Here is a 25,678-nt window from a genome sequence, read left to right on the forward strand (position 1 = left end):
TAATTCTAATACATACATTAGAATAAATAAATAAATAAATAAATTCTTTTTTTCATTGTTTTCTGGCTTTTTAGACCCATCTCTGAATTTTTTGTTTGCTCTGTTCCACATTTACTGTCTTGAAATCTGGGCTGACACACTGGTCAACAGCAGTAGGGGTTTATGCCTTTTGTTAAATTCTGAGTATTTATTAATTTCAGAATCTGAAGGACTTGACTTTTACTTGGTTTTAATGTCACTTCGTAAAATAATTATCAGTTCCCTACCCTGCAGGAGTATCTTAAGGGAAACAAATGCCATGAATTTAGACAAATAACTAACCATATTGTAGTATCAGAGAACTGCAGACTTTCCAGTGTAAGGATGACCTGGAATTAGATTTGTGACAAGTTCTGTATTTTTATTATGGCCTTTTCTTAGTGAATTAATAAATGTTTTAAACTGGGACAAGCTTAGAAATTAGGATTACTAAGAGTAGCATCTGTGTGGCTATGACTTTTCCTGCCCATCTCAGCAAAGAGTAACCGAGAACCCATGAAGTAACATTCACATTTAGTTTTGTACAGACTGATGTACATAATGCATTTATGTAAAATGGGATCTAGGTGACTCTTGTTATGTAACTGAAATATCCTCTTTCCTGTCAAGAAGGATATTGATCCAATGTTCTGATAAGATTTTGATCTGAAGCATGATGTATGTTTTGTCTACTTACTACTGGATATCTAAAATGCTAGTTCTATTAGTGTGGATTCATTCTAGGCAGGTTTCTGACTTCTGGAGCTGTGAGAAGAGATCCAAATTCTAAAATACAGATAGCCTTAGGGCATTTTATCATAGCAAGCTTGTTAGTGGGTTATTCCTTTGGATAAATTAGTATTTTCTCAGTATTTTCTAGCATTGGCTCTACTTAGCTATTAGTAGTTGTTGTTCCCTGATAATCATGCATTACAGAATTATTTGAATTGGAAGGGATCTTAGGAGTCAGCTAGTCCCATCTGTTTTGTTATGGACAGAAGCTCACCCTACCAACTCAGTTACCCAGAGCTCCATCCAGCCTGGCTGGCCTTGAACGCCTCAAGAGATGGGGCACCACAGCTTCTCTGGGCAGCTGTGCCAGGGCCTCACTGCCCCCTGAGTGAAGAATTTCTTCCTGATATCTAATCTAAATCTACCCGCTTTCAGTTTGAGGACATGATACCTTGTCCAGCACTACACTCCCCGATAAAATGTTCCTTTCCTGCAACATGCCCTCTTTAAAACTTAAAGATTGCAGTGCAGTTTCCCCAGAGCCTTCTCTTTTTCAGACTGAACAAAACAGCTCCCTCAACCTTTCTTCATAGGAGGAGTGCTCCAGCCCTCTGAGCATCTTCGTGGCCCTGCTCTGGACCTGATCCAATAGCTCTATGCTTTTCTTGTGCTGAAGAGCCTGAACTCAGTATCCCAGGTCCTATTGAAAGTGGAGTAGAGGATGACAATCACTTCCCTGAATCTGATGTTAATACTTATGTTGCAGGCTGGGATATGGTTGACCTTCTGCAAGTAAAAATATAGAATGGAAAGTTGCCTCTTTCCTAGAGAGCCTATAATTGATGGCAAACAACAGAAAAACAATGTTCAAAACACGTAAGAGATGAGGGAAGAAACAAACAATACTGGCAGGTAGTGATTTCAGTATATTTGCCACAGAGTTTGTGTTAACTTTTTGTAGACTTCACAGAAAGGTAGAGGCATAGAGAAGGACAATGTGGCAATTTTATAGCTTGTGGTTTGGAGAGCTGTGCCAGGTTGTAGGGGCTACTTGAGGAGAAGCAAGGAAGACGACAGTCTCAAAATATAACAAGGGGCCTAATGTCATGGACAGTGTAAGTGTGATGGTTGATATTTGTACACAGAATGAGAAATGATAGATGAGGGCTAGACGAAGGCCGTGAAAGTAAGGACAAACCAATAGACATCTGAGAGTCAAAGAAATGGTGCCAAGGAAGGGGCAAAGATTTAGAGTTATCCTTGACATGACAACTTAGAAACAAAGAAAGGATGATGTGAGCTAATGCTGAAGTTACAAGCAGCTTCAATTTATTTTACATGCTGGAGCAAAGAATTGTCTTTCACTTAATATTGGCTGTGACGTACCTAAGGAAATTATGTTGAAGTTTTGAAGAGACTGAGAAGAATTCTGCGTATTTGCTACTGTTTATTTATAATGCATTCCAGAGGAAGTGTTTCACTTTTATCTGCTTTTTGGAGATGGAGATTTTGTTCACAGTTGTTTTAAAAATCCATAACAGTACTATAGCCCAGTACTCCAATAAGAGTATCCTCTCTTTTGGTGACGTTATATAATTCCAGAAGTTATAAAACAGTGTTTTCACATAAAACGGCAGAAAGACATGCCAAAATAAAATCCCATTCTGTTATCTTGGTGATGCATGGAGGACAGCTTCAAATAACAATGGTAAAAATAGTAAATCTTAGTTTTGCCATGATTTTTTGCTTCCACATGCCACAGAAAGAGAAAGAAGTCAGATCTTAAAAAAGTAAACCAACCAACCAATAATAAAAAAAAAATACACACACACAAAAAATCACCATCTGTCTTGAATAAAGTGAACTGTAGCATTCTTACAAGGCAGTTGTCAGAGTTTCTAAGTATAATTTTGCTGAAATGTTCTTTGACCTGATTTGATAGCCTTATTTTGTTCTCATTATAGGCCATTCTTTACAGAAGTATAGAATTGCAGGTGATCAAGATGGGTTTGTCAAGAATAAACTTTTTTTTTTTTTTTGCCTTTCAATATAATCAACTAAAAAAAGCCAAAAAAAAAAAAAAAAAAAAAAAAAACCCAAAAAATAAACCCACCAAATAAGCAAGGTCATTTTGTTAAAAAATACATTTGTTTATACAGAATAAGAAAAAAGTTACCAAATCCTTCGAAAAGACTTCTAAATCATTATAGAAATCAATATTTTGTGCTATATAAGTTTCCCTATGCTTCAGTTTGCAAACTACCAGCTGTTCAAAAAACCATTAGCATAAAAACACATATAGAGTCACATAATGACAGTATGCATCGAAGCTATGGGAAATGCAGTACATTAAACTTTGATAAATGCTGCAAAAGACCAAAAAAAACCCCAAAAAACCAAAAATCAAAACCAAAAAGAAAAAATGATGGCAATTTACATCATGGATTTATTTTATTTTATTTTATTTTATTTTATTTTATTTTATTTTATTTTATTTTATTTTATTTTATTTTATTTATTTATTTATTTATTTTCTTGGAAGTGTTTTCTTCACGCTTGAAGCCTTGAGATTCTGCATGTTCCTAAAATCAACATTCGGCACTCAGTTTCACAGAGCATTTTGGTGTGTTGGTAGACTTGTACTGTCTTGGAGTTTTGTGGCATACCTGCTCATTTAATTGAGCATTTATACAATGTGCTATCCCTTTTTCCCAGCGGCTTCTGCTTTCACTAAGCAGGTTTTTGAAAGATAAGTTTCCCACCTGATATTTGTAGCATTGTGTGTATAAAAGTATAAAAGCAAACATGGCAACAAGATAGGACATCAACACCGCCATGTTGTTAAGTGTTTCCTTTGAAATCTCTTTTTTCCCAGCAGTGTAAGATGAAAGTAGGAAGGACCTCAGGAGTCTCTTATGAAAGCTGATAGTGAGCTCTCCAGTGCAGTTAGATAACGTCTGCTTAAAACAAATAAAACAGTCAAACAACTGGCGATGAATACAATATATATGCTAAAAAACCAAAACAAACATACAAAAAAAAACCAAAACAACAGCAGTATTTGTCTATTCCTTTATGATAAATACAGAAAATTGTGCACAGACTGCGTTTTTTCTGAACACAGGACTCTTGTTTCTCTGCTTCTCTTTCATGCACATCCTTTGCTGAGACAGATGATGTACAACCTCAGCTCTGTTCAGCAGCCAGTAGCTGGCACTCTGGTGTGTGTGCACATGTAGTGTTAGCATATGTGCATGTGTCTGTGACCTTGGTGCAGTCAGGACAGCAGAGCAGCTATTCTGATTAAACTCCAGCTGACAGTCTGTAATCTGACGGTAGCTATTAATGCAAAGAGTATCCATTCCACCAGATCAGCAGCTGTGCAACTTCCAGCTCAGCTTTCTCAGTTTCTGAATGCTAGGAAGCTTCAGAAGCAGACTGATGTAATAGTTGGTAAATTCAGCTTTCAAAGCTAATTAAAAATAAACTCACCATAGAAAACAGTTTTACCCTTTGCCTTTTTATGTCTTTAGTGGTAAATGGAGTATCAGTTTCTGACAAACCATTCTAATTTCCTATGAGGAATATTGTTGATTAGCAGACGTTAGATGTAGAGGTAAAATACACTATTTACATATCTCATTCTAAAAATATTAGGTTGTTTTTTTTTCCCATTAATTCTGCAGATTTCTCCACAGCTTTGCCCATAACTCACAGTTAGATGCTACACTGGTGACAGGCCTTGCATAATGGACTGTGCATCCATACTACAGTACAGCCATCACTGTCCTGGTGGGATACTTCACTGTTGTGCTGTAATGAAGAATCACGTACTCAATATTTGTTACCTACCTGGCCACTGCCAGAAGAATGGTCATGAGACTGGAAATCCTATTAGCAGCCATATGTTGCTTTTTAATGATTTCCTGCAAATATAATGTGAAGATCACGTCAGGAAGCTAATAAATTATTTCGTTCTACTCAGTGCATGCTCTTGCAGTAAAATAGTCTAGAAAGGTTCAAGTTCATCAGCACAGCACATTCATCCCATACGTCAGTAAATCCCCAGGAGTCAGCAAAATGCATCCCAGGGAGAGGCAGCAGACTGGGAATGGGTCTGTAAAAGGAGCAGAGGGAGTGCAAGGCTCTGCTGCTTCACAAGTGAGTAGCAACGTAGTCTCTGTGCCTGGGTGTCTGTGCAATGGTAGATGTGAGGTGTGCGGGTTTGGTCTTCATGGCTCTGAAACTAATTAAACGAGTTCTCCAAGCAGGCGCATGATTGTTGTTGCACACCACTTATCAGCTAATGGGAAAAGAGTACAAACTGGAACTTGTGAACCAAACATAGTCTGCCATGTTTTTATATCTAAGGGTGCGTTTAGGCCATATTCATCCTTGACTGAGTTTTGCACTGGAACAGACATGTTCTGTTGGTCATTCTGGGTTCTTCTGCTTATCAGATGTCCCTAACTTCTTTTTGGTTTTAATTATTATTCCATGAGGAATAACTGAAATTGAAATTGTATATTTTATCTGGGAGCAGAAGAATGAGTTTACACTGAATCCATACTGATGTGTTAAGGGAATAAAAAACAAGTGTAGAGGTGTCTGTTCAGTCATGAGATAACTACATCTGTCTCACAAGTTCTGCTGGTCTTACATGTATAATGTATATATGTATCCCAAAATATCTAGCTGTCTGAGGACAATCACCTCCTCAGTAACCAGATTACATGTGAGTGTGCTGAAAATAAGTAGGTAGAAATTGAGAATGAATATGTGTTACCATGGCTAAAGACATCCTGTGATGAGCTGTATGCCATAGGCCATGTGTACAGTGCTGTGTGTGTAGTCCTGAGCAGAAAATAAACATCATCAAGTAGATAAATGGGGAAGCCACAGTAACAATAAGGTGGGTAGTCATTCTGTCAGTTTGACAGTATTGCTAGGCATTTTTAATGCATACAGTATTTTCTGTTGCTCTGCATTTTGCTGTGTGTAAGTGTTCTTGTGATCTTTATTGGGAAAAAAAATCTTAAAAGGCTCTAATCCCTTTTCATTTGTGTAGCCTAAGTGAACAGCTCCGATAGCAGAACAATTCCTACCCTGAGGATGTGTTCTGAATTACTTTGCTGTACTTCAGGAAAGTGTGCCTGTTCTCTGCCTGCCTTTTTTGCCCCAGGAGAAGACTGAGAGAACAATGGTTGTCAGTCACTGAGGGGAGCCCAGACTTCTAGTAGCTGCAACTGACGCTTTTCTGTTGCAGTGCTGTTACTGATAGAACACAAAAATAAAACCAGGTCATTTGACCATATGATTAGCACATTCCTGTTGAACTCTAAGTGACCTTAACCTTCCGGCTCTTTACAGAATTCCCATGTTTCTCACTTAAGAAAAATTTCCTCCTAAGCTGTAGGTTTTTTCTTTTGATTCTGAGACATGCGTAGTGGTTACTTATGGGGTTTTAATGGACTACATTGGCACAAACAAGAAAAGATTCACTTGAGTGATTGTGAAGACACACTGTATAACCAAATCTGTTACATCCAGGTAATGTTTTACCTCTAAATATATTAAGGAACTGAGGATGTGCCCAATAACAACTTTGATGTGTAGCTTTTTCTTTCTTTTATCTTACGATTGACTCATAGTTTCATCAGTTCTCTAGCATGAGCTATTTTGAAAGTGGTTTACATTTTTCCTTCTGCCTTTCCAGCTTGTGACAGTGACCACTGGGGACCTCACTGCAGCAGCCGCTGTCAGTGCAAAAATGGAGCCTTGTGCAACCCCATCACTGGAGCTTGTCACTGTTCATCTGGTTTCAAAGGCTGGCGCTGCGAGGAGCGCTGTGACCAAGGGACGTATGGAAATGACTGCCATCAGAAATGTCAGTGTCAGAATGGAGCCACCTGTGACCATGTAACTGGAGAGTGCAGATGTCCTCCTGGTTACACTGGAGCCTTGTAAGTAGAGGGCATGTGGTATACAGGGGGGAAATGCAGAGGAAAAAGAGTGCCAACAGGGGAAATTAAGTTTGGATTAACTTCTGTTGGTTCTGTTGGTCTGTTCCCTTAGGTGTGTCACCTTCTGTTACCTTCTAGGTCTGTTCCCTTAGGTGTGTTGCATGGATGCTATAAAAAATTCATTTTGTTTCTATTGTCAACTACTTTCTGTTGCCTACTTTTGACCACAAACAAATGATAGCACTAGCAACATAGCAGTAGCCAGAGAGCGAGCTTTGTGCCAAAGTAACAGTTGTGTGTACTGTGTACCACCTCTGCAGCTGCGAGGATCTCTGCCCCCCGGGGAAGCACGGACCGCAGTGTGAGGAGAGATGTCCCTGCCAGAATGGAGGCATCTGCCACCACGTGACTGGGGAGTGTGCATGTCCACCAGGATGGATGGTAAAAACACTTTCTGAAATCAACAGTGCCCTGCAGAATTTCCAGATTTCTAGATTTCAGGCAGCATCAGAAAAGAGCAGTGAATTAGAATATAAAATGCAGTCAGCCTGTAGCCAGGAGTAAAAAGAAGTGTATTTCAGCATAAAGAACTGGAATCAAATACTTGAAAAACCATCTGTTGCTGAAAATCCTCCAGTTCTGCACTACTGTTTTAACCATGTAAGGTCCTGGGAAGCAAAGGATGTGAATTATACAAGCAATATCCTTTAAATTTTGCCTAGAAAGCATTCATTTCCAGATAGAAATTAATAGTCTAGGGTGCTGATACCTCCTTAGAGAGACATTGTGTATTTTTCATGGAGGACTTTGCATCTATTTTCAAATTTATAGTATGCATTTAAATAAATAAATAAATAAATAAAGCCCAAACTTTGAGGTTTTTGTTAAGTGATGCTAACAGAAACAAGACATCAGAACTTGACCATTATCTTTTGACTTTCTGCCCTCTGGTCAGTGAGTAGGGAAAGAAGCTACAAATGAAATTCGTCATTTACTTGTAGGCTCCCTTACCAGACTGCCAGTTCTGAGTTAGAATCATAGAATTACCCAGGTTGGAAAAGACTTTGAAGATCATCAAGTCCAACCACAGCCTAACCATAGTACCCTAACTCTAACAACCCTCTGCTAAATCATATCCCTGAGCACCTCATCCAAACGGCTCTTAAACACATCCAGGGATGGTGGAGTTAGGAAGTGGGAAAGTGATCAAAAGGATTGAAAGTGATCAAAGCCCAAAAGTTTCCTTAGAAAACATCTGTAGATAATATTTACAATCATATTTATTCAGTTTTTTTTCGATGCCCATGATGGGTGAAAATCCACATTAATTGAACTTCTAATTATCTCATGATACATGAGGAGTTCAGTGGTCACATGAGCTCTTCACCAGGTAGAGTACATCACTGTGAGGAAATGGTGTCTCACTGTGTGAGCATTGCTCACCTGTCAACCTAACTTAGATTATGGTAATTTTAACATTTATTCTGTTTTATGATGGAAGAGCTTAAATTATTGATCACAGGATACAATTGTTTGCATTTCATCTTTACATCCTCTATTGGCCTCAATGCCACTAATCTAAAGACATATATGATGAAGTAGTGAAAAGTTTGTGCTAGTGTGTATCTTAACTAATAACTTACTATTTAGCTTTTAGATTAATTATCCATTCCAAATAGTTATTTAAGCATAATTTGATATTAGTTTTAGATTTTTCAATTTTGTGTGTCACAGTTTTGTTAACCTTTTTTTCTTTCTGTGTAAAGTTGGCATAAAGTTGTCAAATACAACCACTAAAGTGTCTCAGGTTAGCTAAGATTCCTGTGTATCTTTTGCCTGGTGAGATACTTGTAAATCTGCTCCTCTTGAATTGGCTTCTTGAAGGTCTTAAGGTCTGATACTTCTGTCAGTGCATAACTGCAGTAAATTCCAAATATGTAATTAGCAATGCAGATATTGAAATACTGTAGAAAAGAAGCTTTTTAAGGTATTTCACTGCTTTCAGTGAAATTAAGGAACTTTTCCTTTCATCAGAAATATCAGCAAGAGATCATGAAGTTGTTATATAATTGGGACATTACAGCAATTGTGTATTTCTGTGCTCTGACTCGCTAGAGGGCTTTTCTAGACATCTTGAAATATATGACTGCTGATAAAGAAATTGGGAAGAGTTTGGCATCAATTAGTCTTAAATGTTTTTTAATTTTCAGTGTTGCTTAGAAGTAGTATTTTCCCGGAGGGCTGTTTGCCATTTACCGCTGAAGCATAGAGTGTGAGATGGAGATGAGCCTTTCATTTCCAGGATCTGCACTAGATGAGTGACATGATCTTGATCTTCATTACAAACATTTCTTCCTTATCCATTCAATCTGAAATCAAAATGTAAGATCACTTTTTTTTCCTGCATACACAGGGCATGGTCTGTGGTCAGCCTTGTCCTGAGGGTCGTTATGGGAAAAACTGTTCCCAGGAGTGTCAGTGCCACAATGGAGGGATCTGCGACGCAGCCACTGGTCAATGCAATTGCAGCCCAGGATACACAGGGGAAAGGTAAGAAAAAAAATATTTTTGCCAGACTGCTGAACCTGTGAGAGATCTACTACAACAGAGAAAGTAGAGAAGTGATAGAAAAACCATAATGAAAAGAGAATGCCCATGATATCAATAAAAATTCTGTGTTTTCCATGTCACTTATCTGATATTGAATCTCAAGTTAAAAGTGATCACTATTCTCTGAAGAGTTGCTTGGTTTCAGGATTTTTATGCTGTGGCCCACACACTGCCAGTGTTGTGTTGGTCTTCATTTGTGTGCTGCACAGAATGATGTAGATAGAGCTGTGGGGTAAGGAGAGAAGTACTTGGTTTTCTCCAGATGTTTGGCAGTGGCTGTAGCAAAGAAGGCTCCACCAGCTCCTCTTCAAAGTGTGGGGGTCGGGGAGTTGTCTCCTAAAGTATTCCATTCAAACAAAGAAGTGAAAATTTGGCATTTTTTAATTTGTTGTAAAAAAATTTTTCCTTGGTAGATTTCAGAGGAAAGAAAATGTCAAATTTTGAGGCAGGGTAAAGTGGTGAAAGAAATGCTTTCCTGCATACATTCTAAACAGCACACAACTCAATTGCTGAAGTCAGCAGTGTCTTAATCACTGTGGTCAGTACAGGGGATCTCTGCCAACAATAGTAAGTATTATAACCATATGCTCTTCCCACACAAGCTTCACAGGACATAGAGAAAGCTGTGTCAGGCATTAGGGGGAAAAAAAAGATATGAAGAATGGGCACAGTTAGTTCAGAGCCATTTGCCTGCAAATATTATGAGGGCTGCTCTGAAAGAAATACCTCCTATTTTATTATTTTGGCACAGAATTTCTTTAGAGTAGCCCTGTTGAGAAGACTTAGTGGCCCTGGTTGATGAAAACTTAACATGAGCCAGCAATGTGTGCTTGCAGCCTAGAAGGCCAGAAGTATCCTGGGCTGCACAATAGAGGTGTGGCTGATAGGGCAAAGGGGGTGATTGTCCCTTCTCTATTCTGCCCTGGTGAGGCCCCAGCTGAAGTGCTGTGTCTGTGTCTGGGACAAATACAGGAAGGATGTCAAGCTTTTGGAGAGGGTCTGGAGGAGAGCCATGAAGGTGATCCAAGGGTAGGAGCACCTCTACTATACAGATGTACTGGGATGGTTCAGTTTGGAGAAGAGAAGGCTATGAGCAAACATCACTGTGGCCTTCCAGTATTGAAAGGGAGATTAAAGACATGAGGGAAATTAACTTTTCACATGGGTAGATAGTGATAGGACAAGGGAGTGTGGTTTTAAACTAAAGGATGGAAGATTTAGATGTCAGGGGGGAAATTTCCTCTGAGAAGGTGGTAAGGTGCAGAAACAGATTGTCCAGAGAGGTTGTGGATGCCCTGTCCCTGGAGGCGTTCAAGGCCAGGTTGGATGGGGGCCTGGGCAGCCAGATCTAATACTTAATCTAGTGGCTGGCAACCCTACCTGTGGCATGGGAGTTGGAGCACGATGATTCTTGAGGTTGCTTCCAACTCAAGCTATTCTGTGATTCTATGAAAGCTTGTGCCATGGAGCTGCGAAAGAGTGGGTCACCTCTGCTGGTGCAACTTTTTGCATGCTCTTAGTTAATCACTGGCAAAAATGCATAGCTAATAGTGTTGACTTCGTTGAAAAAGAGTGTTTTCTAACTGAGAATTTGCTCCATCAAATAACGTTATTTTACTACTTGTATCTGCTGTAGATTCCATTGGAATAAATAGGAGGCGTTACTTTTGGAATGATCTATGCAAATTTGCATCAGTTATCTTCTAAACACTCTGCAAATGAAAGGGAAGACTTCGATGATAAGCTATAATTTTAGGAGACATTCTCCTTATGGAGCAACAAACAATATATAGTTATTGCTATATATCCCCATATGGGTTCAACTCTAGTCTTCTCTAACACATGAATACAAAACAAGATGACAAAGTCAGATTAAATAAAGAGTCTGGGATTCTTGATGATTTTCCTAGGTCATTATTATGAATCTACTAAGGGTAAAGAAATCAATAGAAAGTTCAGAATGAAATTCAGTTAATAAAGTCATTGTAAAAACAACATATGTTTGGAAACATAATTAGAACATTCTCTCTCTGGAGTGAGCTGAGAGCAATTGCAAAGCATCTTCTGCCTCAGTGTCTGCAGTGGCACAGATGTCTGCTGGCAGTTCACAGTATTGCTAAGTGAAGTATCCAGATCGCAAACCAAAACTAACTGATGAAAATTATGGATGAACATCTTTTGAAACAAAATTCTTGCAAATTTATTGCTTTTCATCCCTAACTTCTGATTTAAGAGGATTCATTTCTGTTCTGGTTGTTGAATGTGAAATGCAGTGATCAGTGTATGCATGTTGTCTTCTCTGTTGGAGTGGAGAGACCTTTTCCAGAGGAATCTGCAGTGTTTTTAAGCCTGCCTTGTTAGCAAAAGAATCCAGAGAGAGAGAGGCATTTTTAAATATATGGGTACATAAATTCTTGGTCTCCTTATGGCAAATTTAAGACCTGAGGCAGAGATTCCTCATAAATAGTACTTTCATCAAAGCCCCCAATAGCTGTATTTTACGTAAAGTAAAACTAATGGCTTTCTCCTTTGTTTTTCTCACAGATGTCAAGACGAGTGTCCAGTGGGCACTTACGGAGTACGGTGTGCTGAGACCTGCCAGTGTATGAATGGTGGGAAATGCTACCATATCAGTGGTGCTTGCCTCTGTGAACCAGGATATACTGGAGAGCACTGTGAAACAAGGCTTTGCCCTGAGGGAGTTTATGGTCTCAAATGTGACAGAAAGTGTCCCTGCCATGTGCATAATACCTGGAGGTAGGCTTTACACCCTATAGCCTGTTCTCTTTTTCTGTGTAGGGCATAGAAATCAGAATATAATCAGAAAAGAAATAATTACTGATACAGAAGGACTTTCTGATATACTTTCATGCAGATGGAAGCAACTAAAGATTTCTGGGAGTATTTAACACTTTCTAGCCATAAGAAGAAAGAAAGTGCTAACTCTAGAGAGCTTCTTATTGTTAGTACTTGTATATGTATTTATTCTTAATATTAACCTCTACATTCAGTCACTGATACATGATATAAATGTTATGACAAAGTGTGAACTATTACTATATTTACCACATGAGTAAATCTTTATATTCCCCTCTGCATGAAGGCCATTCTATGGGATACTTAAATGTGAACCCAATTGAAATCAATGGATATATAGTCTTGAGTCTGGAAAGAGAGGCAAATCCATTTTTCTCTCTTCTCTCTCCTCACCCTCCCCTCTGTATTTATATAAGAATTAGAGCAGGTGAGTATTCTAATCCAAAATTTCTGAAGCCCTACCAATCGTAAATCTAGATTTCTTTTTTCTTTTAATTGTCACTTAAACACCAGAGAGCTCTTAAAATCTTATCCCTATAAATCAACTAAAAGCAGATTTTCACTTGTCTTACCTTTTCCCATCTCTCCTTTTTCAGACATAGTCTTATTCTTTGAGTTTTGTTTGTCTTTGTGGGCTCCTCTCCGAACATAATTGTTATGAAAATCTGTAGGCTTAACTATTTGGAGACAGTCTATCAGCTGTGAAGGAGGAATGTCAGCTGGAGCAAGTCAGTGTATTTAGACAATAGTTCATATTACAAAACTGTTATTTTGATGAAATACTTTGGTTGGTGTGCATTTACTTACATGTACCTTTGTTAGTAGTTACGGTATCTTATATAACTTTTGTGAGTATATGATGAATTTAGCTGTTGAAAACTGTAGTCAGAGAAATATGGATAAATTATTATGCTGTTGTATTTTGTATACAGATTTTAAAAAGAAAAAGAAAAAAAAGGCCTTTAGTCAGAATTTAGAAGAGATGTTAAAGCACTCAAGCACTTACGTGGAAATGACCTGTTAGAGCTCTGTGAAAAATAGTTTTGCGGATTGCCTGAGTTGTGGAACATACCATTCATTGGCAAGCAGTGTGACAGCAAGCTGAATTTACCTTCCATTCATGTGCTTGCACAGTCATGTACTTGCACTTCTGTTTATCCCATTTACTTGAGATGTCTTTTGAAAAAAACTACTGTGTTTTTGACATAAAATCAAGCCACTTTGGGCAATGCATTCAAAAGTAAGTGAAATCATAATGCTGACCTGTTTAGCTCTCAAGATTATGTTAGGAGACCCCATACTATTGCATTATGAATTATGCTAGCTACTTTCCTGCAGATTTGTCTGTAGACTGTTGCAGGAGCTTTGTTTGACAGGAATGTATTACAGTGTGTAGTGTTTCTGATATTACAGGGATTATTTCTGGTTCATGTTCAACAACAGCTGCTTCTTCATTTATACTGTACAGGACAGCTTGTCGTCAATTCAGATCACAAATGTTCACATGTAAACAGTAACATATGGTTGACTGGTCTTTTGAACATTTTCACCTCCACATGACAAATAAGAAGACTATAGCATTGTAGGTGTGGGAGCATATTTGCAAGGGCATAGTAACCAGTGAGGAAAATAAAAATTTTCATGACTTTCAATGTGTATTAGTCATTCTTAGGTTTCATCCCTTGAGATCAGGAGGTGTATAATACCACCAAATAACAGAAATCAAAGGCTAAAAGGCTATTTGAGTAATCATTGGAAGGGATTGGGTTGAAAGACAAATCAAAGCCCACCCAGCCCCAACCCCATGCCATGGCAGGGCTGCCCCCACCAGCTCAGGCTGCCCAGGGCCCCATCCAGCCTGACCTTTAGTACCTCCAGGAATGGGGCACCACAGCTTCTCTGGGCAGCCGTGTCAGGGCCTCATTGCCCTCTGAGTAAAGATTTTATTCCTAATATCAAACCTTATTTCCCCTCTTTTACTTTAAAGTCTTTCCCTTTTTCTTGTGACTGTCTGCCTGCATTGGTCTTCCTCCAGACTAAGCTCCAAATAAATACTGAAACAAATAGTTCAGAAGTGAGAACTCCCCTGCTGACATGTTTCCTTACACTTTTGGCAATTTTTTGAGAAGCCAGTCATCCAGGAGACAAATAAATATCAGCTATCCGGAATACGACTTTCTTAACATATTAGGGAATATCCTCATTTCATACTTTGTTACCACAAGTAATATTTGGTCTTGTTGCCAATGGATCTTAATAGCGTTAACCCATTTAACAGCAGCAAATCAGCCAGCAATCCCAGGGCACTAAAAAAATGATGTATCTCCTATTTGAATAAACTCTGTGTGTCTCTGTATCTAGGATTTTGAGGGGACTTCCAGGGATCTTTCATTTATGTGTGGCCACTGATACAGATTTGTCAAAGAGTAGTTGGCGGTAGGCCCTGAGCTCCATGTAATTATTTACATTCTCGCATTCACAGATAAGAAAATGAACTAAAGGTTAATTAAAATAAGTATTCAGCAGAAAAAAAAATAATATTCCTGATCTCAGATGAAACTTAAGTTTTCACCTAAGTGTGAAAAATTGTGAAGTCTTGAATATTTATGTTTTCCTCATTGGTTGTTATGCTCTTGCAAACATGCTCCCAACCCTACAGTGCTGTAGAGTCCCTATCAATTTGTCATGTGGAGGTTAAAAAGGTTAAAAATAACCATGAAAAAACAGAAAATCAGCCAATTGAATGCTTCTTTTTACATATGAGTATTTGTGATTTGTAGGTAAGTTGCAATATATAAGAAGGTATCTAGCCTCCTTCAAATGCTTAAAGATAAAAAAAAAAACAACACTGTGATGTGTTATAGTTTAAAAATTTCGTTTACTCATTTCTATTGCTATATTATGAATGAGGAAATTGCATCAAAACAACTTTTCCAATAACTCCTTTTATTTATTTATTTATTTGATGAAATAAATGTACATGTGGGGTAGGCTTAGCTAAAGGTATTTCACTGCTGCTGTTGGTTAATGGAGCTTCTGAGTGTGAAAGGCACGCACATTGTTGTAGCTATGAACAGTAGCAGCCAAAATAGCCATACACTCTATACAGGGTTAGATATGGATGTATTGCAGACGTTTTGTTCTATTTGGACGGCAGCAGATAACAACGTTCTTCAGTCAAGTGATGGTTCTTCCCTGTTACATGTTTTCATAGGTATGAGAGTGAAAATCAGACACAGATTTCCGTTCCCTGATTAAGTGACACTATCAATATACCCCTTTTTAGTAGATCGCCAAGGATAAATCCAGAGTGAGTCAGCTGGCTGAAAATCAAGACATTCATCTAAATTGCTATAATATATATTATCACAGATATATTTTATGTCAGTGTAAGGTTGTAGTTCTTGAAAGTGTGAACAAAAGACTGCAAATAAGAGTGACTGTACTTGCAGCATTTCTCAACATCTCTTTATTTCCCAATCTTAACATAAATCTTACTGGCAATTAAGCTAACTGCATGAGGACCCATCAAAAAGCTTTAGAACAGATCTAGCTTCCTACATCTAATTACAAATTATGGAATACTAATTTTGGTGTCAATCAATATATGTGCAAGTGTGCCTTGTAACACTCACTAGGGGGCACAGAATATCGATGCCTCTGCTTCATACCTAATGCTTGCTCATGCATGTAGTCTCCCTCTCTTCTGAAAGGAAAAGAACCAACAACAAATAAAGCTAAAATTTACTCATATGTCTTAAAATGACAGTATTATTAATTTTACATTTAAAATATTCTAATTCATATTTTAATGGCTATTCAGTTATGGACAAAACAACCCTTCCATATTCCCTGTCCTGGGTAATAAACCTGGGAACTGGATCCAAAATGCCACTGGGAGCCTACAGGAAAGAGTTAAGAATAGGGTGCAAATCTGGTTCTCCCATCATGTGTTTTCTTAGTCTAGCATTTTGTTTTCCATGAGAATAGTTCTGTTCCAAATAATTTCATTGGTAAGTATACTTATAACTGAATAAATAACCGGAAGTGTTAACTATGAATAACATGAATTTGAATCAATTTTGCATGCATCATTTAACTAAAACAACTTTTCCTCTTGGCTGTATGTAAGCCAGCTTAATACTTTTAAAAAGAGATTTTAATTCTTTATGACCCTCAAATTCTTGCAGTGTTACAGTGAATACAACTGTATATACAGAACTGACTGCCTTTACAATTCATTCTTTCCTTGAATGGCACGACATTCTGTTTTGCATTAGGAAACTTATGTTTTGAAAGAATGTATCTTGAGACTAAGAACAATTAATACCCCTTTTCCTTGTTACGCAACTTTTTCAAAGAACACGATTATTACCTATGTTATAGTACTTAAAAGTGTAGTAGGTGTTTTTTTAAACTTTCCGGTGGTTAGGAAAATACTTTATTTCATACACCCCCACACAAATTGTCAGCAAATCTCGCAGAATCAGTCTCTTGTCATGGGTAATTTAATGTGCCTGGACAAAGGCACATTTTTCCAGCACACTTAAAATAAGTTCAATCAGAGGCAAACAAATATCTTTAAACAGTCTTCCCATTGTAAATATATTGGATTTGGACTTTAAGGCTTTCTTTTTGGTGAGAATTAAGCAAGTGCTTTGTCTGCCAGAGTCCTACAGAGTACCCCATTGTGTCCACTTTTCCAGCACATACATCTTAGCACAGCTGATGATGTCCATTTGTTATGAGGCAACAGCTGTCTGACTGGCTCTTCAATGGAACTGCTGTTCCAGGTAGGGACAGATGGTCTGCCACCAGGTATGGCCAACACAGGGGAGATATTCTCCAAAAGATTCCTGATCTGGTGGTATATCTGACTTCTGCTCAATGCAAATGATTTTGTAGCATTCCTGGAAAGATGCCTGTTGTTCTCTTTTAAACCAGAGGTTTGAAAAGAGCATGGCTGTGACTCATTCAGTGTTTTGTTACTGTTTAGGTTTAGTTGTTGTATTTTAGTGTAGCATCATTTCTCAGACAAATTGCTGCTGAATTTGGTCAGCCTTATGAAAAGGATCCTATTCTAGTTAAAACAAACATCGACTGATAAATTTTGGTGATTTTAATGCTTTCATTACTTTAATATCTGTAACCATTGATATTTATTTAATAGTAAAAACTATGTTTTAGGAGAGAAGTTTGTCTTCAGCAAGACGCAGAAAAATGATGCATCTTCTTTTCTCTTCATGTCCTCTGAAAATATCAATGTGATATATATGTGATATATGTGATATATAATTTTTCTTATCTTAATTGGCATGCATTTATACAAGTAGAGACAGAGCCCTTTGCTCTGTGGTTTGGTTAGGAAACCCATCTCTATGTGTAGAATGCAAGATGTTTTAAACAACCTATCTATAACAGCATTTTGTTCTCTGAAAAAAAAAAACAAACTGGTGTCACATTTAGCCCTGAATTATTTATCCTTTCATCCCCTCTTGGCAGCTGTCACCCTATGTCTGGAGAATGCTCCTGCAAGCCTGGCTGGTCTGGGCTCTACTGCAACGAGACATGTTCTCCGGGGTTCTATGGCAAGTCTTGTCAGCAGATTTGCAGCTGCCAAAATGGTGCTGACTGCGACAGCGTGACTGGAAAATGCAGCTGTGCCTCTGGATTTAAGGTAAGTAAGTTTCACTTTCTTATTGAAGTACACAAAGGTTAAAGATGCCAGAGTGCCCTATCTCTACCATATAAATGAGAGGTAAGAATATTCGGCTATCACAGGGTGCGTTTCAGAATAAGACCCTGGAAAGACAGAACTTGTGATTAGCTCTAAGTACTGGATTGTAACCATTTTAAGAAAGAAAAGTTCACTTCTTCATAAGACATTGATATACAAATGAGGAAGTACTCCTGAGATGTAAATGAAGGAATTAACTATGGGCTTCAGTTGTTATCTTACTGTATTGATTCCTTGTGCTCCATTCAGATAAACTCTAGACAAAGACATTTGTTTTTACAGTTTAAGGTACATTATTCAGTAGCTTTTACACATTTGCTGTTCTTTGTGCACTGGATGTTAATAATCTAACATAGAAAACTTTTTACAGTATGACTGTTCTAGGAGTAACGTTTCAACTAAATTAATTCTTAAAAGAATATTTTACATATCCACAGTATTTTCCATTAAACTACTATCTGACTGTGTTTTGGTTTTGCAAAGGACTTCTTTGTTACTAAAAACACCATCTATTGATCTCACCATGTGCTTGTTCATTAGCTATGTGACATGAGCCCTCATTGCAACTAATAGAAAACTAATGCTTATTGTAGACCTAAAACTCATAAAAAACTCAGTGCAAAAGATTCCTTTCCTCTTACACTCAGAATAAATTAGTGACAAGAAGTCATGGCTTGTGTGTTCTCTGACTTGTGTGGCACCTGATTCAGTCATCAGAATCAGGCAATTCCATGTCCAGGTAGTTTGTTTCAGGTACAGTTGTATTGTCTGAACTTTCTGTAAGAGATTTTAGACTCTGTTTCTGATTTTTCAGGGTGCTGATTGTGGAACTCCTTGTCTTCCGGGTACATACGGAGTAAATTGTTCTTCTGTCTGCAACTGTAAAAATGAAGCCATCTGTTCACCAGTAGATGGTTCTTGTACCTGCAAAGCAGGTAAGTGTGTCTTCAGATTAATATTCTATAGTCGATAAAATCAAGTTGAGTTTTTGAAGCTGAGACGAAGCGATGTATTTAATAAACTGTAGAACAACTGTAAGGGCATATATTTTATTCTCTGTGCTTCTGCTGCAGTAGAAGGTGAAAAATGGGAGAGCATCTTCTCAGAGAAGAGGACACATACTTTGTATTCATCTGAAAGATCCGGATATTGTGATACTGATATTTATGATGAGTTGCCACTTGTCACTTTATAGCAGGGCTAAGATTTGCTAGAATGACTCCTGGTATGCAGTTTATGTGCAGCCCTATTTTTGCTCCATCTGGATGAGCACCAAACTCTTTGCACCACAGAGACACAATTATTTTTCTGCCTTTTTAACACGGATCTTGGTATTTCCCAGTAAGTTTTTCATTGGAATGTTATTTTTCTCAGCATCTCCCTTAGAAAACTTTGCCTAACTCCTTTCCCATTGCTATCATACTGTCTTAAAAGTCACTCTCGTCTCTATTTTTAAGCCTCCTTTAAGTGCTGGAAGGACATTATGAGGTCTCCCCAGGGCGTTCCCCAGGCTGAACAAGGCCAGCTCCCTCCACCTCTTTTCTGGAGAGGTGCTCCAGATTTCTGATCAAGTCTCTTAACATCCTTTCCCTTTTAACTGAAGACATTTTTTACAAGTTTCATAACTCAAGTGCCCATTGCTTTGGAGTCTGGTTTGAGACAAGAAAATGATGAAAATCCCATAGATTTCAATGAAATGAGAATACCTTCCAGTTTTCACATACAACTTCCCTGCTTTGCTCATTCTATGAGAATTCTTCTACTTTTTGAATTAGTAGTCATGTTTCTTTCCAGTCATGATGTTTAGAAACGAGGCAGCTCTGTAGCTCTGAGGAAAGAAGGTTCGTGTGGGTGGATCAGCATGCATTTGGAAAATGTAACCTGTCTGCCATTGAAAGATTCCAAATCTGACATTATTTGCCACTTTTAACTGTGCTTGTGCTATGGGAAGCTCTTTAAGGAGACAGAGAAGGAAACTATAAAAAGCCTTGAAAATCACTAGAGAGAAAGGGTCTCAATTTTCTGGCTATTACAGTGTAACATTTTTTTCCTGAAATGACCCCTAAACTCTGAAGTTAACAATCAAGGGCACGAGGCAGCTCTATTTCAATACATTTGTTTTGCATAGTCTATTGATTGTACTCTCTGCTGAATTATTTTTCCCTTCACTTACTGTAAACAAGGTACAAAATTAGAAACTTGGCTTGTGTCATTGCTGATGATAACATATGACTGGCTCACTCGGTTTCTGTCATACCCAATAGTTGATCACATTTTTGAAAACCTATGTACATTTCTGTTTACCCAGTGCACAATCTGAATCATTGCTATCAGACATAATCAGTGGTGAATGCTGCATTTCAGAGGCACTTTCCATTACACTCTGTTTTGTGTTTGAAGTGCAGAAATCATCTACAAGGTCTTCTGTGTATCTGTGGAGAAATCCAACTTTTGCACTACTTTACTGCTGTGCTTTCTCTACTTTTTCTTTTTCTTGGGGGAGGCGGTGAAAGAGGAGGTGCATTCAGGAGGAGAATCCAAGATTTCTGTTAAAACCGCATTGCAGAACTATCTGTATTTAGTTTTGGTGTAAGAACTGTGAAAGCAGCAGCTTAAGAGAAAAGATTATGATTTTTTTTTTACAGGGTATCCCTTAGAACGTTCAATATAGTTGGTGCTTCTCAGCAAAATTTCAAGGTGTCTGTATTTTCCTTTCAAATCTCTCATCAATAGCTCCTGTATGTTGGCACTGCCTGCAAAGTGTATGTTGAGCACAGATGTTACAAGGTGCCCTTCTTCGTCTTTGTTCAAATCCAGACAAATTCTCAGCTAAAGTAGTAATACCATCCTATAGCAATTTTTTGCATCTCAGAGATTGCAGATGGGAGGTGGAGGGAAATGCATGCTCTGTGATGAGTTGGAGGAAAACCTGACTAATTTCTCCTTTTAATTCTTGTTTATGGTAGGTTGGCATGGTGTAGACTGTTCAATCAATTGTCCCAGCGGTACCTGGGGACTTGGCTGTAACTTAACTTGCCAGTGTCTTAATGGAGGGGCTTGCAATGCTCTGGATGGAACCTGTACCTGCGCCCCGGGCTGGAGAGGAGAAAAGTGTGAACTCCCTTGCCAGGTAGTTCAATCATTTTGCTTAATATGGCATTGTGTTAATGTCAGGCAGGGGCACACTGCTATAATTCTTCTCACTTCATGGAAATAAATCCTTAAGAAGCACTGCATCTAACAGTCATCCCATATTTACCCGGATTCAAGATAGTAAATAAAGTGACACATGAATTCTAAAATATCCTGGAAAGCTGATTAGAGTGCTTCCTTTGTGTGTTTATGCAACATTTCCAACAAATGCATCTCAATAAGAAGACTCATTTTTGCTTTTCTGAAGAAGCTTTGCTTATCACTTACTGTCTAATTCTGAAAGATGTTGCTAAGTATCTCCTAAGTTCCATCAGCACTTCTAAAAGTGACTAATTAAAAAAGACCAGTACTGTTCCATGCCATTTGCTCCATTGTTTCAAATATAGCAAGTAAAGTGCTCAAGAGCAATTCTCAAATTTACAGTTCCCAACCAACTTACAGCCATGTACTGTGTCACTCTCCACACACCTCCTTTTACTTCTGTGTCAAATACTGTCCAGAATCATTTCCATATGCAAATACTTATCAGTGAATTTCTTTTCTTTTTTTTTTTTTCTTTTTCTTCATTAGATTGAGAAAATCAATGCCACTGTTCAGAATGTTAATCAGAATTGAATGAAGTCTGGACAAAACACAGAGCAGACTAAAATTATCCTTTTTTCAGCAATATATTTTAGAATTTCCTTTATATCCAAATCTGATTACATGCAAAGGAAGTGCCTTATTTTTTTCCTTTTCTCTCAATAAAAATGGATTCTTAAGATAAGCAAAACACTCCTTATTCTCAAGTAATGCGTCATTTTTTCTACTTCAGACTTGAAAGACTGGGAATTAAATATCCATTTCCTGTGAAACTACAGAAAAACAAACAAACAAAAAACAACCAGATGAATTCTGATATATGTTTTATTCCAGTTTTTAACGTAACTTTGACTAATTTTTAAGCTTGAGTGTAAATGACTGTCTTTTAAACCTGACATATGTTTATTTAATTTCCTTTGGTGTGAAGGTAGAAGTATTACTTAAAATTATCATTTCTTTTTCCTTGTTTTTGATGCTGTATCCACATTTCCTATTTGCTGATGTATTTTAACCTTCTTTTGAGGAAGCCATTGTAAAAATATTATTTGGCCTTATATGAAATTACTGTCTAAAAGTACGTGCCACCTTCTACCAAAGAAACAGGAAGTCAAAATTCACATATTCTGACATGGTTCCATGAAAATCAGCTGTGTCTTTTTGGCACAGTTGAACACACTGAGAAGGTTATTCAACTTGTAATGTTAACCTTTTGATAACCTTATTTGTTGGTTCAAAAATGTTCAACAGCCAATGCAGAACTTTGTGTAATGTGTAATAGCCAGAAGGCTTCCTTTCTAATATATTCTGTGCTGTTATGCAGAGGAAAACATTATCAGTTGAAACAAAGTGATACAGCATGCACTGTTTATGAAATAAACTTTACAACAAACGTATATTAATACAGTGTTTCACTCCTATTTGATTCTTTTCTTTAGAAATTGTGTAAATGGCATCTTTTTTTTTTAATTTTTATTTATTTATTTATTTATTTGGACAAATACATGAAAATAAGGTCTGAGACATGAAGGAAACTGAATTAATTCCCCATCTCCAGGATTCCTGGGTCCTAGACAAGGGACTCAGCTATAAGAGAAATTAAAGGGACAGTACAAGAAACTTCCATTGCTACCACTCATAGGGTATGCTTCTGAGTATTTATCCAGACTGTTTAATGCTTTCTCTTCCCCACTCAAATAAAAGAATGGAAATGTAGAACATCAACATTTTCCAAAAGCCAAAAGCATTTTATACTAAGCAAGCTGATTACAGGCTTAGAAGAGATCTGAGGTTTCCTTTTTTTTCTGAGGCAGGACTGACCAGAACTTGTTCTTGTCTAACTCTCAGTTCTCATCATCTCTGTTTTGTTTTGTTTTCCTGGCCACAGGATGGCACATATGGCATGGATTGTGCTGAACGCTGTGACTGCAGCCATGCAGATGGTTGTCATCCTACCACGGGTTACTGCCGCTGTCTACCAGGATGGTCAGGTACAAAAGAGACCATTACAAAATACACTGAGTGTTTCCTGTATGAAGAGAGTTGGTCTTTTTTTAATGTATGTGGGCTTGGAAGGATCAGGGGCTAGTTCTGTGGCTGCTGTGTCCCTTCCTGTGATTCACAGGCATGGAAACTTGGTTGGCTGTGGTTTTTAAGAAAACTGGGAATAGAAGATTGAATCTTAGAACATGTGTAGCTCCACACTATGACTCCTCATAAAACTGGTTAACAGCTGTTGACCTTGTGCTAGCAGTTTTGATATAAGTTGTGCAGAAGCTGTATTGCCAGTGGAGTTTCTCATACTTTGGGGGAAAAAACAAAACAAAACAGGTTCTCTGTATATGTTTTGTCCTGAGTTAAAAGAGTAGCACTTTTTTATTGTTTGTTTTTGTGTTTTTTTTTCCTTTATCTTTGTTGTTGTGGCGTTAGGGAAAATATATAATTATTCATCAGAACTGTGTTTCATGTATTGTCAACTGTTGTTTCTGTTGTTTATGGAAAGCAGGGTATTTGAAAACAGGATGAAACTATGGAGAAAGTTAAACCATCATGAAATTAATGTTTCCTTTATGAGATTTATTTCTCACACAGATCTTTATGCTGTAAATGTTGGAAAAGCTCATTCATCTTCAATTATGATTAGTTGGCATGAGTTTGTCTTGCAGAATGTCTTGCATTTTGTGTCTCACTGTGAGATACTCACTGCTGCTGCATTGCAAGGATCTGATTTCAAGTATGGACTCAATCCACTTTATAATGAAAAGCTATCAAGAAAAACATACCTTTTAACTTCTGCTGTTGTGATTTCAGATGTAGTATAGTATTGTTTAATATCACCTCACCCATTCATAAGTTAATATTTTTCCTACTTGACCATTATACAGTTGTCTTTTTCTCTGGTGCTTCTAGGCATACTAGATGGAGGTGACTGGGTAATCTGCAACAAGTAAGAGATTTGAAATGGTTAGCAAATAATTCTGCTCATAAAAGTTTGTGTAGAGTGTATGACCTCTCAGATACAATCTCTGTTCATTTTTCTCCCAAATTTTATGCTTGTTTATTTCTTTCAGCTCTGTAGGTGGATCACAGCCATTTTATGCAAAAGTCTCTGTCTGTGGTTCAGGTTGATTAGTTGCAGTTGAGTACAGCTTACCCACTTATTTGTGCAATTTGTCTGAAGGCTTCTGCCAAGTTCTTTGGAGAGGCTTTTTCCTTATTGTACTGTCCTGCAACTGGTTTCAGTGTGAAAGACACAGGTTTCCAGAGCCAGCCCTTACCTTTGTGCTCGGCTTTCACTGAATTTATTCTCCCACAAGCTGCAGTGTAACTTGCTGTCAGCCACTCAGATACCCCTGGGAAATGACTACCACAAGAATGCAAAAACAACAGAAGTGATTTGAGGGGGCTGTTAAAACAAAAACCACAAATTAAACAAACAAAACAAGCAAGGAAGGATACAAACAAAAAAACAAAACAAAAAAGACAACCCAACCCAATACGAACAAACAAATATCACTCCGTTTATTTCTAGAGATGCTGCTTTGTGTTATGGGTTATATTAATAGCCTCTGATGTTCTTATTTGCAGATTAGCCTCAGAATTGCATTTATGTCTTTGAATATTCTTTCTCAAAACTTATTTGAACTGTTCAAAATATGGTATGTTAATAAATCTACAAAAGCATACAGACACTGAAAGATATACGAACAGTTGCAGATCTTGAATGACTTCAGAGCGGACAGGTAGAAATATTCACAATCTCTGGGCGTACCATCCAAATTAAGTGTTAGGAGGTTTTTAAATCATCAGAGACCAAAAGTATGTAAATGAATAAAGCCAAGTTAGAACTAGTAGTCCTGAAAGGCTGTAGCAAAAATCATAACTTTCTTTAACAAATTTTAAAAAATAATAAATAACAATCAGTGGGATATAACCAACCTAGGAAGTGGCAAGAACTTCAAGCACAATACAAATCTTAACAGTGCTGGAATTCAAGTACTGAAAAGGACAAAATGTTTTTGCCTTCAGAAAAAACTTGCTGCTTCTGCACAGTTAGATTTCATGCGTGATTGTAGATATAACTGGGTATCCATCCCTGGATGATGTCATCTCAGTAGTGTGTGTAAGACTAGTTTCAACAAGTTGGTGATGTCTAGACATACAACATGACATAAATGGGATAGCTTGCTTCATACTCAGTGTCTGGAAAAATCCTCCTCCCACACTTCACATGTTAGAGCTGTACCCAGAAGGAATCTGTTCTTTGTGTAGACATTTATATTTAGCATAATTAAAAAAAGGAGAGAATGTTTTAGAAAAAGGTTCTCAGCTGTAATGTCGTGTTACATTGCAGGGAGTAGCATTAGACCTCAGGATTAAGAAGGGTTGTTGTATACATATGTGCGTAATAGGTGAAGAAACAGGTGGAGAATTTGTAAAAAAAAAAAGAAAAACAGAAAAACAAAACCACCACCACCAACAAAAGCAACCCAAAACTCAAACAGGAAACCAAATTGGGATCAGTCTGATGGTAAAACAAATGATGGTTATTGCTGTTGAACAAACATTG

At 37.7% G+C, this 25,678-nt stretch overlaps 1 protein-coding gene across 2 annotated transcripts in view; it reads left to right on the forward strand.

The window, feature by feature from the left end:
- The window catches only part of MEGF10 (multiple EGF like domains 10), a 90,443-nt gene that overhangs the window by 40,972 nt on the left and 23,793 nt on the right, over positions 1-25,678 (forward strand). For both annotated transcript variants that reach the window (XM_015849712.3, XM_015849711.3), the window contains exons 6-13: positions 6,467-6,713; positions 7,034-7,154; positions 9,127-9,263; positions 11,868-12,080; positions 17,643-17,817; positions 18,692-18,812; positions 20,844-21,007; positions 22,997-23,099. In XM_015849712.3, coding sequence (XP_015705198.1) covers positions 6,467-6,713; positions 7,034-7,154; positions 9,127-9,263; positions 11,868-12,080; positions 17,643-17,817; positions 18,692-18,812; positions 20,844-21,007; positions 22,997-23,099 — 1,281 coding nt within the window. The remainder of the gene's footprint in view (positions 1-6,466; positions 6,714-7,033; positions 7,155-9,126; positions 9,264-11,867; positions 12,081-17,642; positions 17,818-18,691; positions 18,813-20,843; positions 21,008-22,996; positions 23,100-25,678) is intronic.

Source organism: Coturnix japonica, chromosome Z, assembly GCF_054131305.1.
Source record: "Coturnix japonica strain WE chromosome Z, WE-NBRP24, whole genome shotgun sequence".
NCBI classification, from domain to species: domain Eukaryota; kingdom Metazoa; phylum Chordata; class Aves; order Galliformes; family Phasianidae; genus Coturnix; species Coturnix japonica.